Here is a 14,880-nt window from a genome sequence, read left to right as displayed (position 1 = left end):
GGGTTGATTTTGACGTTTGAGCGGGCGGTGAGTGGGCTGGGCGCCGCATCATTTCGAAGCTGCCCCCACGGCGATCATTAATGCGTCAGCCAGGTACGCACTGTTCCTGGCTGCATGGACGGACGGCAGCAAGTCGATCAAGTCCGTGCTAGAGGGACTAGCTCATCCGCCTCGTCCGTCGTAATCGCTGAGCGTTTGCTCGTTGCGCCAGCTATTGTCGTCGTACATGTCGCCACCAGAGCTTTGCGCGTCGAAGCTACTCCGTCCGCTGATGGCGTCGTCGTCAATGTTGTCGTCGTTGTTGCTTGGGGGCAGAGCGTCCCATTGTATTCCGGCCAAGGCTGGGTACTGCTGGAGTAGAGACTGCGGTAGTGCGAAGCCCATCATGGGACCACCATGAGCGACGCCCAAGCCAGGCTGCTGGCCTAGCGGATCAAACGGCGAACCATGCGGGTGCTGAGGCATCATCATGCCCAGGCCCTGTGGCTGCCCAGGCTGCATCATGGGATTGAAGTGCTCCATGCCCGGTTGATGCTGCTGCTGTTGGGCTTGGCCAGATAATATTCCCAGGTCCAAACCCCTTTCTTGCGCTTCTTCTTCTAAAAGCGGCCTGATGCATACACGTCCGGCCTCGCTTCTGAAGTGCCGACCAAGGGCGTCTGCGCGAGCAAAACGACGTGAGCATCCCCAAGAACCGCCGTCCTTGAGCACACCACGACAGACAAACTTCTTCTCACCGCTATGCAAGCCTTCGTGTCGCTTGCGGTCGTGCTGGCGAGCAAAAGCTTTGCCACAGACGCTGCAGACAAATGGACGCTCGTCGGTGTGGGTACGCAGATGAGAGCGAAGATTGTACGCCCGGGTAAACCTCTTTGGGCACAACGAGCATTGAAACGTCGCAGGGTGTTTCTGCGTGCGCTTTGACCCAGTGGCTGAAGTGACAGAAGCTGCGGATTCGCTGTGGCCACCAGGGCTTGATGCTGTAGAGGCAGGGTGGGCTGGATTTGGACGGTTCGGGTCGGCGAGGCCAAGCATGTAGTCGCGATGCGGAATGCTAGAAGTCGAAGAGCGGCGCGATGTTTTGCCCACGCCGCCGGGAGTCGACGGGCGGGAGACGGATAGTTTCGCGGCGTCAGGATGCAGCGACGTAGCAGGGTCTGACGGCGGGCTTGCGGGTTGCCCGGCACGCATGCTGGCGCTGCTGAAGGGATCGGATTTTGCGCGCATGCGATTACGCGAGCGATCTATTCACGATTAGACTGACCCATGTCAAACCCTGATAATACTTACTGCGATCAGGTGGGCTCAATGCGTTGGATGAGTCTTCAGGCTTGGGCGGTTCAAAGCTTTGCTGCCTCGAGGGCGGCGCAAAATCGATATTGATTTCTGGTGGAGACATTTGGTCCGAAGCGCCATAGTCGGGAGCGTGATCATTGCTCAGCGCTGGGAACGGCTCCTGGCCTGTCCCGGGAAACAAGTCCATGCCGTCGCTGCGGTTGTTCATGATAGGTGCTAGCCCGTAGTTGTTGGACGCTGTAAAAGGTGGCAGTTGCTGCTGCTGGGGCATGAGACGCGGCGAGATGGCGGGGCTGTGTCCTGGGCTGATGCCGGCCTGGTTGTCTGATAGAGAGAATTGGCCAAAATTCAGGACGTCCTGGAACATGGGATCCTGCTGCGCTCCCAGCAATGGCGAAGCGTTGCTGTCATCGAAGCCGTCGGCGTTTCCGAGGTATGGCGACGGCTGGGCAGAGGACGACACGTCCGAATAGGTGTCTGAGGGCGCTCTCCGATGGCCTCTAAATTGCTGCATGCCGTGCCACTCGTTGTGATGCGCAAACGCAGCGCTAGGATCCAGCGAATGTTGTCGCGAGTGGCCCGACGGGGTAAAGGCGCCCTGGTGGATGCTGGGAGATGCGTGTGGGCTGTTGCTGGAGTGGCGCATATCGCCCTGGAGCAGGTGAGGAGGGGTGGGAGAGTGCGCCGCGGTCGACATTTGGTTCATAAGGTTGGTTGGATCAATGGACTGGTCATGCAATTGTTGGCCGCTGATCTGGCTGTCAAGCAGGATGGAAGGATCGATTGATTGAGCCCCTAGTCCGTTGTTCTGAAAGCCTTGCGCATTGAATCCCCCGTTGTCTGCAGCGTTGTTCCCTAGGGCGAGGTTATCCTGGGGGTAGATGTTGGACTGAGGTCCAAACTGCGGGCTTGTGGCGTTGGAGGGCAGACCCTGGGGCTGGAGGAAAGTGTGGTTCGCGATTTCCGGCTGCTGAGAATACTGGGAATGGGTAGGCGACAGATAGTTGGGTGACAGGTCGAATGAGGGATTGTTGGAGTGGTCAAAGGTTGTGGTGTGGTTGTAATCAGGCACCAGCGAAGCTCCGTCCAGGCCAAGACCGGTGACGTTTTGATATCCGGCGTGTGGCGAGGGGGAGTTGTTCTGACTTATATGAGGCTGGTGACCCTGCGAGGGCGAGCGGCCGCGCTGGTGGGGGTCCATGATGGGTGGGAGGGATGTGGTTGTTGTCTTTGAGTCGACTGATGGGCTCAGACCATGGAGGAATCGGATTGGGCGGAGAGCGGGAGGAGCGGTGCGCAGGGCAGACGGCTTGCGACGACTGGGCTGGGGAGGGCGGAAGCGGAGGACAGCGGAGACGAGGCTTGGATGGAGTCGATGGTGGAAAGTTGGCCTCGCGACTCAGCCTGGGGGGGGCGCAGCAGCTGAGAGGGTGGGAGCGGGAGGGCGGTAATGTAGGTCAGTCAGCGCAGACGACTTTAAGGCAGCGAAGCCTAATGCGCGACGGGGTTGGGGGCGCCAAATATAGTCGGGTATCAGGAATTGCGATATGCGGAGAGAGGTGTGCGAAAGAAGAGGTAGAGGGCGCGGTTGGCGGTGGGGGCCGCAGAGCACAAAGTGCGGTGCGCGGACGGTGAATAAGGCCGAGCGGGCCGTGGTGGTGGGTGGGTGTAGCTAGTGGCGGATATGTAGAGGTGGGTACAGTAGACGGACGGACGACCTACAGCGCGGGCGGGCGGCTAAGTAGGTAGGTATGCAGGTGCAGTGCAGGCGGCGGAGGACGAGGACGAGGTGGTCCAGGAGGAGGGAGGATACGAGGAGAAGACGTCGGAGAAGAGATTCGAGAGTCAGGTCCTTTCTGACTGGACGTCTACTCGTAGCAGGCCCGGGCAGGGTGAGGGTGAGAGTGAGTGGCTGGTGGCGCACGGGCCGGCTCTCTTTTGCGCGCGCAACTCCCGTCCACCTCTAGCACTCGTCGTCATAGTGCAGAGCAAAGCGACCGAGGACAGGCATGGTGATTCCGCCGTCGCCTGCTCAACTTGAAACACGTATCGGGACTTTGACTCGTCGGCCATGGCTCTCCTTTCGCGCTCCCTCTCCACTGCACTGCCACATGGCCGCCAAGCGACCCCGAGGCAGACTCCAAGGCACAACTCGCTCTCCACCATCATCTCATCAAACACCCTCCGCGGGTGATCGCCGCCGTTGCAGCGGCCTGCCTATTCTTAGCAGTCGCCAGACAAGACTCGCTGAGCCTGTGCCTGTGCCTGTGCCTGTGCCTGTGCCTGTGCCCGTGGTAATCTAGCCTCCATGGAAGTCCCATTAGCGCGCCGCTCCAGGTGGTTTCAGCCTTGCTACCCCACGTGAGATCCAATTGGAGCCGAATAGGAATGCTTTTTGCTCGCAATTACATCATAAAGCAAACGCCCGGGCTGCACTCCAACTCCCAGTCCTCGGTCGTAACTACTGCACCCAGTGGCCTCAACTTCCCGGCCCGCAACAAATACCTTACCGCCTCACCTTGCGCTGCTTGTTCGCTGTCCATGCCTCACAAACTAAACCTACCCTTTAGCCATCCAATTCCAAATGCCAAAGCCTGGCGCTGACGCGTCCTCGTCGTCGAAACCACATGTACCTCCAGGCAGACATTAATCCAAGAGGCCAAGCCGCCACCATCCTTGTTCTCTCGTTCAACCTCCCGCCCGCTACCCGCTTCTCCATCTTCTCCTGACTCGGCATCGCGGCGCCTTTCAGCTCTTCAAGGGACCACGACGTACGTATTCGATGATGCATTGACGCAACAATCGGCCCATTCCATTCCGCGACTTCCTATCGTTGCCCTTGTGCTTGCGTCTGCAATGGATGTAATCATCCTCTCTGTCGTGCCCATCAGACCTGTTGCCCGATTGAGTAAGCTGAATTTTTTGCTCGCTTGCCTTCGCGCGCGCCTGACCACGGCCAAAACCAATACCCATGATACAAAAGAAAAATTCAACCATTTCGAAAATGCCCGACGCACCAAAGCCAGCGCCCAACTTGGTCGGAGCCCGGGTCAGGTCTCCGTTGGCGTTCCGTCCGTCCGTCCGTCCGTCCCATCGGTCGACCGTCCCCGTTCCTTACCTCGCACCGTTACACAGCCACACGGGGCGCTGGCTGCTGCTAATGTCCAATGGAATGGATCATCGATCCCGACGGAGAGGAAAGGGGGCTTGCGTGCGTGCCTGCGCCTCACTCACCACCGTACCTCAACCTTCTCTCTCGTTAGTTCGGCCTTCACGTCCGTCAAATTGGGACCTCTCGACCGAGCCGAATGCTCAAACCCTGTCTCACTCTCTCCTGCTGTCATGGTGGTGGTCATCACCGTCATTGTGTTTGCCCACATTATTGTTGCTCCTTTCTCATTCCGTTGCTGAGCCCAAAACACCGCACCACCGTGTCTAAGCCTCGCTCCTCCTCCGCGCCAGCTCTGTGTCCCCTCTGTGTCTGCTCACAATACAGCACTCCTGTAATCCCAACTAATCCACCTCCTCTCGTCTGTCCATGGTCAAACGCTCCATCTCTTTTCCCCCTCGCTCTCCGCCATCAAAATAACTCTCTCTGGAAAAATGCCGCACAAGATAAATCGCTCTAAGCCTCCTCCTTCCACGCCCTCTTTGGCGGCTCATCATTTTGCCAGAGCACTCAGTCCACCAAGACCCTGATTCATCGAAACCTCTGCCCTGTTTTTGACATGTCGTTGCTCGAGTGAGCTGCACCCCTTGCTTCGGTCAACTCCACAATCGACTGCCGATTGCCGACATGTCACTTTCCAGCCAGGAAGAGGGACGAGACGACGACTGCTCGCTTGCTTCATTCACTTGGACGTGCTCGGGTCCAAGCGTGGAAGAATTGTGAAGGGTGAAGAAGTTGAGAATATTCATGTCCGGAGCGGACACATGCAATGGTGCTCGAGATTGTCGGGTATACTGACCAATTACGCTTCACACAGCTCCTGTCTTCCCCTGCTAGCTTCATGAAATTCACCTTTCTAGCACTCTCACGGCCCCCCTTCAATCATGCAGTCTACTGCCAACACGCACATCAAATGCCCAAATCGCTAATCTTGAAAATTTCAAGTAATGCAATAGTGAGAAAGAGATGACAGGATGGCGGTGGTGATGAGGACCCATCGTGGCGGTGGTAGTGGTGTCGACGCCGGCCGTAGCGGGTGAACGGCCCCGTACGATGGGTATCAGCCAGCACCGCCACCCCCTGGACCACCACCGGACAAATCTGCCCCACGTGCGCTGCCGCCCTCAGATGAGAGACTCTTGCAGAAAAACACTCCATCTCACCCAAACTTCAACCCCATGCTCGGATCCCACGTCCGGTTCTGTACGTCTGGTCCGGGCGGTTGTTGCTGCTGCGGTGCAGCCGCGGCGGCGCCTCCAGGGGGCCCACCGAAGCGGATGCCCACCTCAGGCGACCACATGCCATTGGTCGAGGGCCCAGCGGCGCCCGCCTGCACGCCCTCGACAAAGCTGGCGCGAGTGGGCGTCGGCGCAGGCAGAGGCGTTGCGTTCCCGCTGCCAAGGGGCTGTGGGTGCTGTTGCGGTTGCTGCTGTTGGGGAGAGCCCGCATTGACGTCAAACGCCGATGGGACTGGCTGCCCAGCAAGCATACTGGCACGAACCTGCCTCTCTCGCTCGCCCTTGAGCTGCTCCTCACGGCGGCGGCCTTCCTCGCGGATGACGAGACCCTCCATGCCTTCGACAATGTCGCGCTCGAAGCTCGCCGCCTCGGCCCGCCGCCCATAGGTAAAGGCGCGCGCGTCCTCGCGGAACCGGCCCACCACCTTGGCGAGGTCGTTGTAGAACTTGCGCCCTACGTCGAGGTTGGATATGACCTCCTTGTACTTGAAGTAGGCGTTTTCCAGTTTCTGCAGCGCCGCTTCGCGGTCTGAGGATGACTTGTTGGTACTAGGCGCGCGCGCGGCGTTGAAGGCGGCATTGGCTGCTGTGAGGCGCGATACTAGCGTTGATTGAAGCTGGGATTCTGAAGAGAGCAACTCGCTCGTTTCGGGGTCCCAGTTTTCTGAGAGGTGTGCGCTGAAAAGGTCTTCGAACTGGATCGCTTCAATGGGCTGCATAGGATATGCCCTCTCGAGACGGGCCGTTTCTGACAGGAGTGAAGGAGCTATAGGCAGAATGTTAGCGATGTTTCCCAGAGTCGGTGTTGGTGTAGGACAAGGGACTCGGCTTACTGATGTCGTCTTGCTTGGCCTTGGCCTTCAAAGCCTCAATCTTCTTCTTTCGCCGGCTCTCCAACCGCGCCACTTCATTCAGGCATCCTCGCAGCTTACTCGCCTCCCGCTCCACCTCCGCCGTCATGCTCACCCGTCGACTGCTCGGGACAAACGATTCCAGATCCCGGTCCGTGCCGCTCAGCAGCCGTATCAAGGATTCATTTTCCTTGACCTTGCCCTGCACAATGCCATCGCTATTGGCTGCGCTGCTCAGATAGCCTTCAATCTCGCTAATCTGAGCATAGAGCTTCTTGGCCGCCTCTGTCGACAGCGCGCGTAACCAGCGGTCCGTCCCGTACTTTCGGCGAGCGCGCTCATCCTCGGCAGCCTCGCTTCTCAGCAGATCTACGCCTTCTTGGTACACAGCGCGGTCTGAATCTTTCAATCCTTCGGTCTCATCAATGGATCGGTAAATCCGGTCAAGACCACCTTGTTGGCGGATTTCCTCCGCATGTGACACAAGTCCCGGCGGTAACCCAAGGGGCTTCTCCAGCGCCTGCAACGATCCTGGGAGATTGAGGGACTTGAGGACCCTGCGAGTTGTTAGCTCAGCCTCCGCGGTTGTGGCAGTGCAGTCATGGCGATGACGTACTCGTGTATCCGCGCCGTGAGATCTTCCAGCTCGTCTATTGTCTTGTTTACCAAACGGTCCCGGCGGTCGGCATAGATGCTTGCAGCCACATGCACCGAGTACGGCACCAGTTTGGAGAATAACGGCCGCCCAAGCTCGCCGTTGTCCCCGAGCATGGACAAGGGGTCGGAAATTTCCTTGGGAATTTTGGCCGCTACCATGCCCGCTCGGTCAAGAGTCTTGAGCTCGGACTTTGGTGGTACGGGCACTATTTCAGCTCGTCAGTTGGCAAATTCTCTGCGCAAGCCAATGTGGACATACAAAGGTATATCATGTCGTTGTCCTTTTCTGCGCGCTTCAGATCCTCCGAAACTCTGTTTTTGAGGCCGTTCAAGTCACCTAGGACCGCTTTACTAATATAGCGAGCTTCTTTGAGCGCCTCATTCGCGCAGTTCAGGCTGTCTCTTAACCTTGCCACCTCTTCGCCGTATTTGCGCTTTTCCAGGCAGTCAAGCGCCGCCCTAAACTGTGCTGCCGCTGCAAAGTGGTGGTGCTTCGCAGTCGTGTGGTGTATCCACTCGCTGCTTACGGCATTCGACTTGATTCCCCAGTCCCCAGCAGCGACGTATAAGTCCGAGACTTTGGCCGCCAGCTTCGATATTGATGCGTCTTTGAGACCGTCTTTCACAGCCTTTTGCCAAAAGCATTCTTGCGCTTGCGCCAGCATGAGGTGCTCAAGACTTTCCAACGTCATAGTATCCATGTCCTCGGGTGGTGCTGTCCGCAGGTCGGGTATTATAGTGGTTTTGAGATGTGAGAGGACTCCAGCGGAGACGCAGAAGTAGTTGCAGGCCAACTTGAGGCCGTCGGAGGTGGTTCGATTGGTGGAGGTGGCGAGCTGCGAGTACATGGCAGCAAGATTGAATACGATGTTGGCCAATTCGAAGCGGATGTTGTTCTCGGATACTGTGCTCACTGAATCAGCGTTGCTATACTCCAGCCGCTGCGCGTTACCGTACTCGGTCGTTGTGTGTTGTAGCCCAACGCAGGATACCACATGAACTCGACGCCAATCTGAAGTATGGTGTGAGCCTCGTCAGAATGGGACGCCATCGTAGCTCACATACATCTACTGGGAATTTTCCGCCTATCCAGACCAGCTGGGCAGCATAGGCCTGCAGTTTCCTGACCCCGCTCGCATGAGGCTCGATGGAGTTGATGGCGCTAGATCGCAACGAATCGATGGCCTCGAGGTCGGCCGCGAACATGTCCGGGTGCTGGTCATATTTGCTGGATATGTACTGCTTGATAGAGTCGGACAAGGTGACTCCGTGCGAGCGCCGGAATGGAAGGTGGAGCATGTTCCTGCGTAAAGATCAGTCGGATTGTCGACGTGTTGGTCGAGAGAGGACGCACGAAGCCATTCTGCAGGGTTGGGGCAAGGAAGGCCTGCCAGGCTGGAAGTTGTTTACTGTTGCGGCTCACCGAGCGCAGGACAAATACATGGCGGGGCGTCTTCGGTCGGGCGGTGACGTCTGCCAGGGTACCTCCGTACGGCGCGACTGGACCTGGGGACGCTCCAGTCTGCGATCACCACGGGCCTCTCCACATGGGGAGGGGCGTTGCATTTACCTAAACTACACTGGTTTCAGAGTGGCAGCCCATGCCAATGACAGGTCAGCAAGAAGCCATGGAAGCGAGGGCGTCGTTTGTCCACTTTGTCTCAGAAAACGCGCGCTCTGGCTCTGCGGAACTCCGACCACGCTTATAAACCCCGTAAGCCAACAAGCACGCAACGCGCCAACCTCTCCCTCTCCCTTTGTACAAAGACTCCTTCCTCCACACCTTAGCCTCTCCATCCTCGCAAAGACCACCATAACCTCCGAATCTCCCAAGAAGCCAACAACCACCCGCCATGTCTGAGCACGTCTACAAGTTCAACGTCACCATGAGCTGCAGCGGCTGCTCTGGTGCCATTGACCGTGTCCTCAAGAAGCTTGATGGTGCGTACGCCCTCCAGCCCTCCTCACGACTGCTCTAATCACTGTGGCTACGCAGGCGTCAAGTCGCACAACATCTCGCTCGAGTCGCAAACCGCAGAGGTCGTCGCCGCCGATTCGCTCGACTACGACACCGTTCTGAACACCATCAAGAAGACGGGCAAGAAGGTCAACTCGGGCGAGGCCGACGGCCAAACCAAGAGCGTCGAATAGAGGATGGGTTCATTACAACGCGGTGGCGCAGGATTGATACACTCGTGGGACTATTTGGTATTCGTATAGAATGCAAGGCACATTTATTTCAACGATGGGTGCGTCATGGCACGCGAGGACGTTTGTCGATGGTGTTCTCAGCAGGCGTCTACAGCTATGAGAGGGTCAGCGCAGTCAAATCCACGTTGTTCCTCGTCGACCAAGATCAATACCTTGTCTCAAACAGAGAGAGATCCAGGGTCTAGAGTTTGGTCTTGCCTGAGCACATTATTACCCCGCCTGCTCATACCCCTCAACACCTAGGGCACGTTCCTGATTCCTGCCTTGGATAGACATTTGGTGACTTGGTCCATGTACAGCTTGCCCACGCCTCGCTTCTGCCGGTCATCCTGAACCACGAGCGTGGTTTCGTTCCTGCATATTCGAGTCTCCAATCTGAAGCAACATCACTGCTTTCCAACAGTCGATCTCAACAATTCGAGTCATGGCCTGCAGCCGACCGCACCGTTCCATCCTGGGGAGCGGAAGCAGCCCCTGGTCGCAACACGAACGAAGAGCATGTGCAGCAGCGCGGACGACGCCCTGTGACCAAAGTCACTCAAGTCACACAGCCGCTAGCAAGAAAAGTAACATCACTGAGAAAAGAGGAAGACTTGTCGGCCCAAAGCGAACCCACAACACTAAACTGAAGATGGAGCGGGATTAGAAAGGGCGACTATTTCGTTCTTGGTCCTCCAACTCGAATAAAGAAGAGTACACCCTCTGCGCGCGAGGCAGCGAAGGCAGAGGGTGTTGATCGAGACCTGAAGTTTTATGTAAAGAAGGAAGGAGAGCCCGAGAGGACGACGAGTTTTGTTTGTCGCGCCGACCGGTGGGGTGCACGTGATTTGGTGGGTCCGAGCGTCCCGAGACGGTCCGGTCCATCAACGTCATCGGTCGACCCGACTTGAGGTCCTTCCCGTTGACGGGACCGGGTGGGTTCTTCAATCCATCTTACTCCGTTCAGCTACGCTCAGCTTTCGTTCATGACCAGATTCCAGCACGCACTCGACATCAACTCAAACCATCCCCAATCCAAGATTATGCGTACCAGAGCGGAAGGACGCAGATTCATTCATCAAGGCGCCTCGATCCAGCCGTCATTCGCCGCGTCCTCTGGTCATCTGACGGCCGAAAACCTTTGTTCCTTTTGGCTTTCAACCTCCCGGACAAAATTGGAACAGCCCACCTCTAGGCTGCAAGTCAGAAAGCTAGACTACGTTAACTTGCCAAGCCAAAATTAGCCTGCTTCTAGAAACCAACGGCGATGCTTCCAAGACAATTGGGCTGAATGCTGCCAGAATGCTGGAGCGAAATTGCGGCGCACAGTGGTAATTGAAAGATTTCATTCCCCTACGTCAAGCCACAGTGGCTTTTCTGCGTCTTCTCCATCATTATCTCGGCTTGCTAACGGTACCACACAGAGGTCTTGGCCAGTATGGAAGCATGTAGTGACTTGATCCTTGTCGAATTTTGGTCCTGTCGAACTTTCACCTCAATGCTGCAGGTACACGGTTTTCTATTTTGGTCAGAAGCTTCAGTCTGGAAGACAGTCCACCAAGAGGTTTCCTACCGGGGGGTTTCGCAGCCGAGGTTCTGCTTCCCTTGGCCCTCTCTTTCCGTCGCGCGCTCACGCAACCCGAAAGTCACCGCAATATTTGCCATGTTCGATTGGTCGCCTAGCGACCATTCTGAGCACCCCAGCGGTAAACGCCGCCAGCTCCCATCACTCTTGCGACGGCACAACACCATCCATATGTCGCTGGTAAATGTAGACTGGACTGCGCCGGTCCCAAATTCACACAACAGACAGGTTAGAGATCCTCAAAGTTTTGTCTCATCATGTCGTTCTTTCGACTCTTTGGGTTCTTGATCAGTTTACTCGCGGTAAACAGCAAATCGGATATTTTTAGGATTGTTTGGATGGTAACACTTGATCGGCAGCTCGGCACGCGTCGCGAGCTACGTGAAAGACACAAGAATCCTGGAGCGCGCATTGCAGGGTAAACCCATCCACAAGCTTCAATGTTCACCGGAAAACCGTCTTGTCCGGGCTTGGCTGCAATCGCTCATGTGCTGACAGCTCAACCGATATGGCTGACTGTTCAGCACTTTGCGCTGCATCAATTTCCTTTTCAGCAGCTACCTCAGCTTTGCTTTCACCTCACCTCATCCTCCACAATCTTCGCTGGTGCACAATCATGATGCAATGAGCTGAAAAGCGAAATTGTCTTTTCTGAAGCCAGTTCTCTCGGGATCTTATGTTTGTCCGACTGGTCTGCTTTTCTTCCGGATGGCATGCAAATTACAACGGTGCTCTTGGTCATCGGGATGTTGGTCCTCCGCCATACGCATATTCCTGTTGAAGGATAAAGCCTGCGCACAAATTTCCGTTCCGGGCTAATTCATCGAGCCCAACGCCTTGTTATTTTGGACCAAATTCCTGAATGTGGCTTTGAAAAAGTGTATTATCGCACAATATCGATTTTGATATTTTGACTTCCAGCTTTGAGCTAACAGTTACCTGCAGTGTGCATGGACCGCAGTCCCCCACCTCCACCCAAAGAAACAGCAGCGCTGTTTTCACGGACTTGCGGCTCTGCTTCGAAGGGACACGCAATGCTGTTGGCCTAGAAAATGGCTGTGCATAGCGACGATACAGTGACGCTTTTCTCCAGCTGCTCAAAGGATATATTTCTACTGCCTTCTCAACGATCAGAACGGCCAACCGTTTCTTTACTGTCCAACATATGACGCCCTTCTTCAAGATGAGGATCTTTAAAGACAACGGATAGTCCGGAGTGGCTTCATTGAAGCTTACCTGTGAGTGTTTTCTCCACGCCCGTTTTCTTGCTTCCATTGATTGACCGATCAAATTTCCGATCAGCATGCGCCAGCCCAAATCTTGGTGGAAGGAAGCGGAGTTCTGCGTAATGATTGCAATCGTCGCCCAGAATCAATTTGATGTCTATACAGGACGCAATTCGCCCGGGTTGGCTTCTCAGTCACAGACGATTAGCCTTGGTGTTCAATGCTTTCCTTCTATGGTTAAGCGGCTGGCAAGATGCACTTCAGATGAAAGAAACCTTCCAGAACACTGCACATGGCCGAGCAGCAAATGCGGGAATCTGTTGCTTCCGGATCGCGGTTCCTGGCTCTTGGTACTGCAAACGTTCCTGAATCCACAAAGTTACTTCATCGATACGGGTAAGCTGCGTCCTGGATTCCTTGTCATCAATACCGCTTCTCTCAGTGGTCATCCCTACCATGAATTCGTCGGAGGAGGCCAATGGCCACTCGGATAGATCCGCCCAAATATACCGGCCAATCCCCAACGGTCTCGCGATCCAATCAACACGAAAATACTCTTACCCCAGGAAGCAACTTACCAGAAAGGTTATGGCGGAGGACGGAAAGCTGCTCTACGACCAATTGTATCCTGAAAGGCAGAGCACGGCTTTGACCTAGATGCTTGTTGGCTTCCCGTTGTACCTTCGCCTCAACACTGGGAAACTTCGCCAGGACAGCGCAAGCAAAGTTCCAATACTCTTCGATCAGAGTCACGTTTAACAGGCAGTTAGACGCACAGACGACCTTCCTTGCTCTCTTGTCTCTATTTTCGGCCAACCGACGGACAAACGAAGGTGGTGGTGAGCAGAGTGGAGATGAGCCGCAGAACTGGTTTGCTATATATTAGAGACGATTTGCCCGCATCGGACTATCATCAAGCGTCGGAGGCCAATACAAAACACCCGCATTGTACTCAGACATCATTACCTGGTCTCCTTTGAGCGCTGATTCATTATGCGTTTCCTCAACTTCCTCCCACTTGCTGCGGCTTTGGTTGTCGCCGCACCCGCAGCTGAGCCTCCCACCAAGGATCTCGCACGGCGCAACGACCAACCTTTTTGCGATAGTAAAAACGGAGGTGACCACGTCGAGGGTTGCTACAACCCCCCCGACAAGCCCGATTATACCAAGGACGACGTCTTGGGTGTCGTCGTTTACGACATCAAATTCGAAGGGACACTCGAATATTACGAAGTCTCTTTCTCAACCTACAACCCGAACACGCAATATTACACGCTTTGCCATAGTGGTGTACAAAACACCAAAGATTTCCAGCGCTGTGAGCGCATCAAAACGGCCTTCATCATCAACATTGACGACAATGAGATCGTCACGAAGGAGACGGTCACTGTTTACGTCAAGATCGTCTGGGAGTACTCGGAAGCGTAGGCCTCACTGTCCATTCTTTATAACCTACGACATGAGCAGCGCTAATGATTATGTAGTGCTCTTCCGCGTGCCATGAAGAAGAAGAAGGGTGAACCAGTCAATGAAGACGAACTGAAAGGCATCTATTATTACCAGGTCGGCGAACTCACGTTCCAAGCCACATGCACCAAGGAGACGAAGACCTCCACCATCGGTGATGGCAGCGATCATACAAAGAAGGAAGACGACGGTTTGATTTGTGATGACCCGACGGACCCCGATTACTGTCATGCACCATACGACGATGTACCTGATAACGGCGGCGGCGGAATCATCAAGAGTCAAGTGCTCGTGAAGTGCCACTTCAAAGGCGAGCTGACCGTGGTAACGATCGTTCTCAAGAAGGGCCACTGGGACGGCAAGAACGACGACTCGTAGGGGATTTTTGGGTGAGACACCCCCATTTTGTGGACGGGAGAACATCTTCTCCCTACCTGTGCTCGACTAGTCGCTGACATGCCACAGGGTCCACGGATTTTTGGCTCAAGACATGGTACTGCGTTTGGGTGTACACCGGCTCTTGATTTTGGGGCTGGCGTCTTCAACAGCTCCTGTGACGGACGGATAGAGGATCTGTGTCCACTCATTGGCATCGCAAATGAATTAATTTCTTGTCACCATACATTGTCTCCTCGAAGTTCTCTCGCTCGCGTGTGTCGTGTTCGCCAAAACTGTTTACTATCAACTGTTGTCTGATCGGTGAAACCAGATGCGCTGTTCCATTCCAAAAAGCCCCCACGGAATAATTTCCCGTGACTGACTGAATCAACTTCATGCTAAAATCCACCTGGCCTCCAGAACGCCATCATCAAAAGCGGCGCCGGTATCCGACTCTACCCGGCCATCCGACGAGCTCGTCCACGCGATCCAGGAAAAGCAGGATCTGGCTTTCAACGACATGCTTCCGAGGTGGCGAGAGCAGATAACTTTCGAATGGAAGCATCAATACAACAGGAACAGATCTGGCCAGAGCGGAGGCGCCGCACTGTTGACGAAGTGTAATAAAAGCGGGGAAACCCCGAATGGCCCCCGCCTCTTGCTTCTCCGCAGCGTATAGTAATCAAGAGTTCTGGCAAGAGGCATACATATCTGGATACGAAGCATCATGAAAGGAGTGGACAGGAGTTCGCCTGACAGTTAAGAGGCAGGGCCCAGTAGTACCAAGAACAGACTCAACAATTTGACCAAGTATGTGCGATAC

General features: G+C 55.3%; 5 protein-coding genes across 5 annotated transcripts; 3 read left to right on the top strand and 2 right to left on the bottom strand.

The window, feature by feature from the left end:
• Positions 1 to 70: 70 nt before the first annotated feature.
• On the bottom strand, positions 71 to 2,732 carry J3D65DRAFT_209201 (C2H2 type zinc finger domain-containing protein). Its single transcript, XM_066794489.1, has 2 exons — positions 1,291 to 2,732; positions 71 to 1,244 (listed from the first exon to the last, which is right to left on the bottom strand). The coding sequence occupies exons 1-2, from the start codon at positions 2,495 to 2,497 to the stop codon at positions 163 to 165; spliced, it is 2,289 nt and encodes a 762-aa protein (XP_066658602.1). The 5' UTR covers positions 2,498 to 2,732; the 3' UTR covers positions 71 to 162.
• Positions 2,733 to 4,152: 1,420 nt separating this feature from the next.
• J3D65DRAFT_600071 (uncharacterized protein) lies at positions 4,153 to 4,707 on the top strand (the record flags this gene model as incomplete). Its single annotated transcript, XM_066797948.1, has 1 exon — positions 4,153 to 4,707. One exon carries the CDS (start codon positions 4,153 to 4,155, stop codon positions 4,705 to 4,707), a length of 555 nt encoding a protein of 184 aa, XP_066658601.1.
• A 917-nt stretch (positions 4,708 to 5,624) lies between these two features.
• J3D65DRAFT_664705 (BRO1-like domain-containing protein) lies at positions 5,625 to 8,510 on the bottom strand (the record flags this gene model as incomplete). Its single annotated transcript, XM_066802762.1, has 6 exons — positions 5,625 to 6,469; positions 6,537 to 7,111; positions 7,171 to 7,417; positions 7,471 to 8,115; positions 8,169 to 8,223; positions 8,277 to 8,510. 6 exons carry the CDS (start codon positions 8,508 to 8,510, stop codon positions 5,625 to 5,627), a joined length of 2,601 nt encoding a protein of 866 aa, XP_066658600.1.
• Positions 8,511 to 9,064: 554 nt separating this feature from the next.
• On the top strand, positions 9,065 to 9,362 carry J3D65DRAFT_664704 (putative iron/copper transporter Atx1; the record flags this gene model as incomplete). The annotated part of the gene is made up of 2 exons (XM_066802761.1): positions 9,065 to 9,152; positions 9,208 to 9,362. The coding sequence occupies 2 exons, from the start codon at positions 9,065 to 9,067 to the stop codon at positions 9,360 to 9,362; spliced, it is 243 nt and encodes an 80-aa protein (XP_066658599.1).
• Positions 9,363 to 12,893: 3,531 nt separating this feature from the next.
• On the top strand, positions 12,894 to 14,160 carry J3D65DRAFT_209180 (uncharacterized protein). The gene is made up of 2 exons (XM_066794488.1): positions 12,894 to 13,636; positions 13,697 to 14,160. The coding sequence occupies exons 1-2, from the start codon at positions 13,206 to 13,208 to the stop codon at positions 14,055 to 14,057; spliced, it is 792 nt and encodes a 263-aa protein (XP_066658598.1). The 5' UTR covers positions 12,894 to 13,205; the 3' UTR covers positions 14,058 to 14,160.
• Positions 14,161 to 14,880: the final 720 nt, after the last annotated feature.

This window comes from Phyllosticta citribraziliensis (assembly GCF_038025025.1).
Source record: "Phyllosticta citribraziliensis strain CPC 17464 chromosome Unknown J3D65scaffold_2, whole genome shotgun sequence".
In the NCBI taxonomy this organism is placed as follows: Eukaryota; Fungi; Ascomycota; class Dothideomycetes; order Botryosphaeriales; family Phyllostictaceae; genus Phyllosticta; species Phyllosticta citribraziliensis.
The sequence above is the reverse complement of the archived record's forward strand: the minus strand, read 5'-3'. Positions and strand labels throughout refer to the sequence as shown.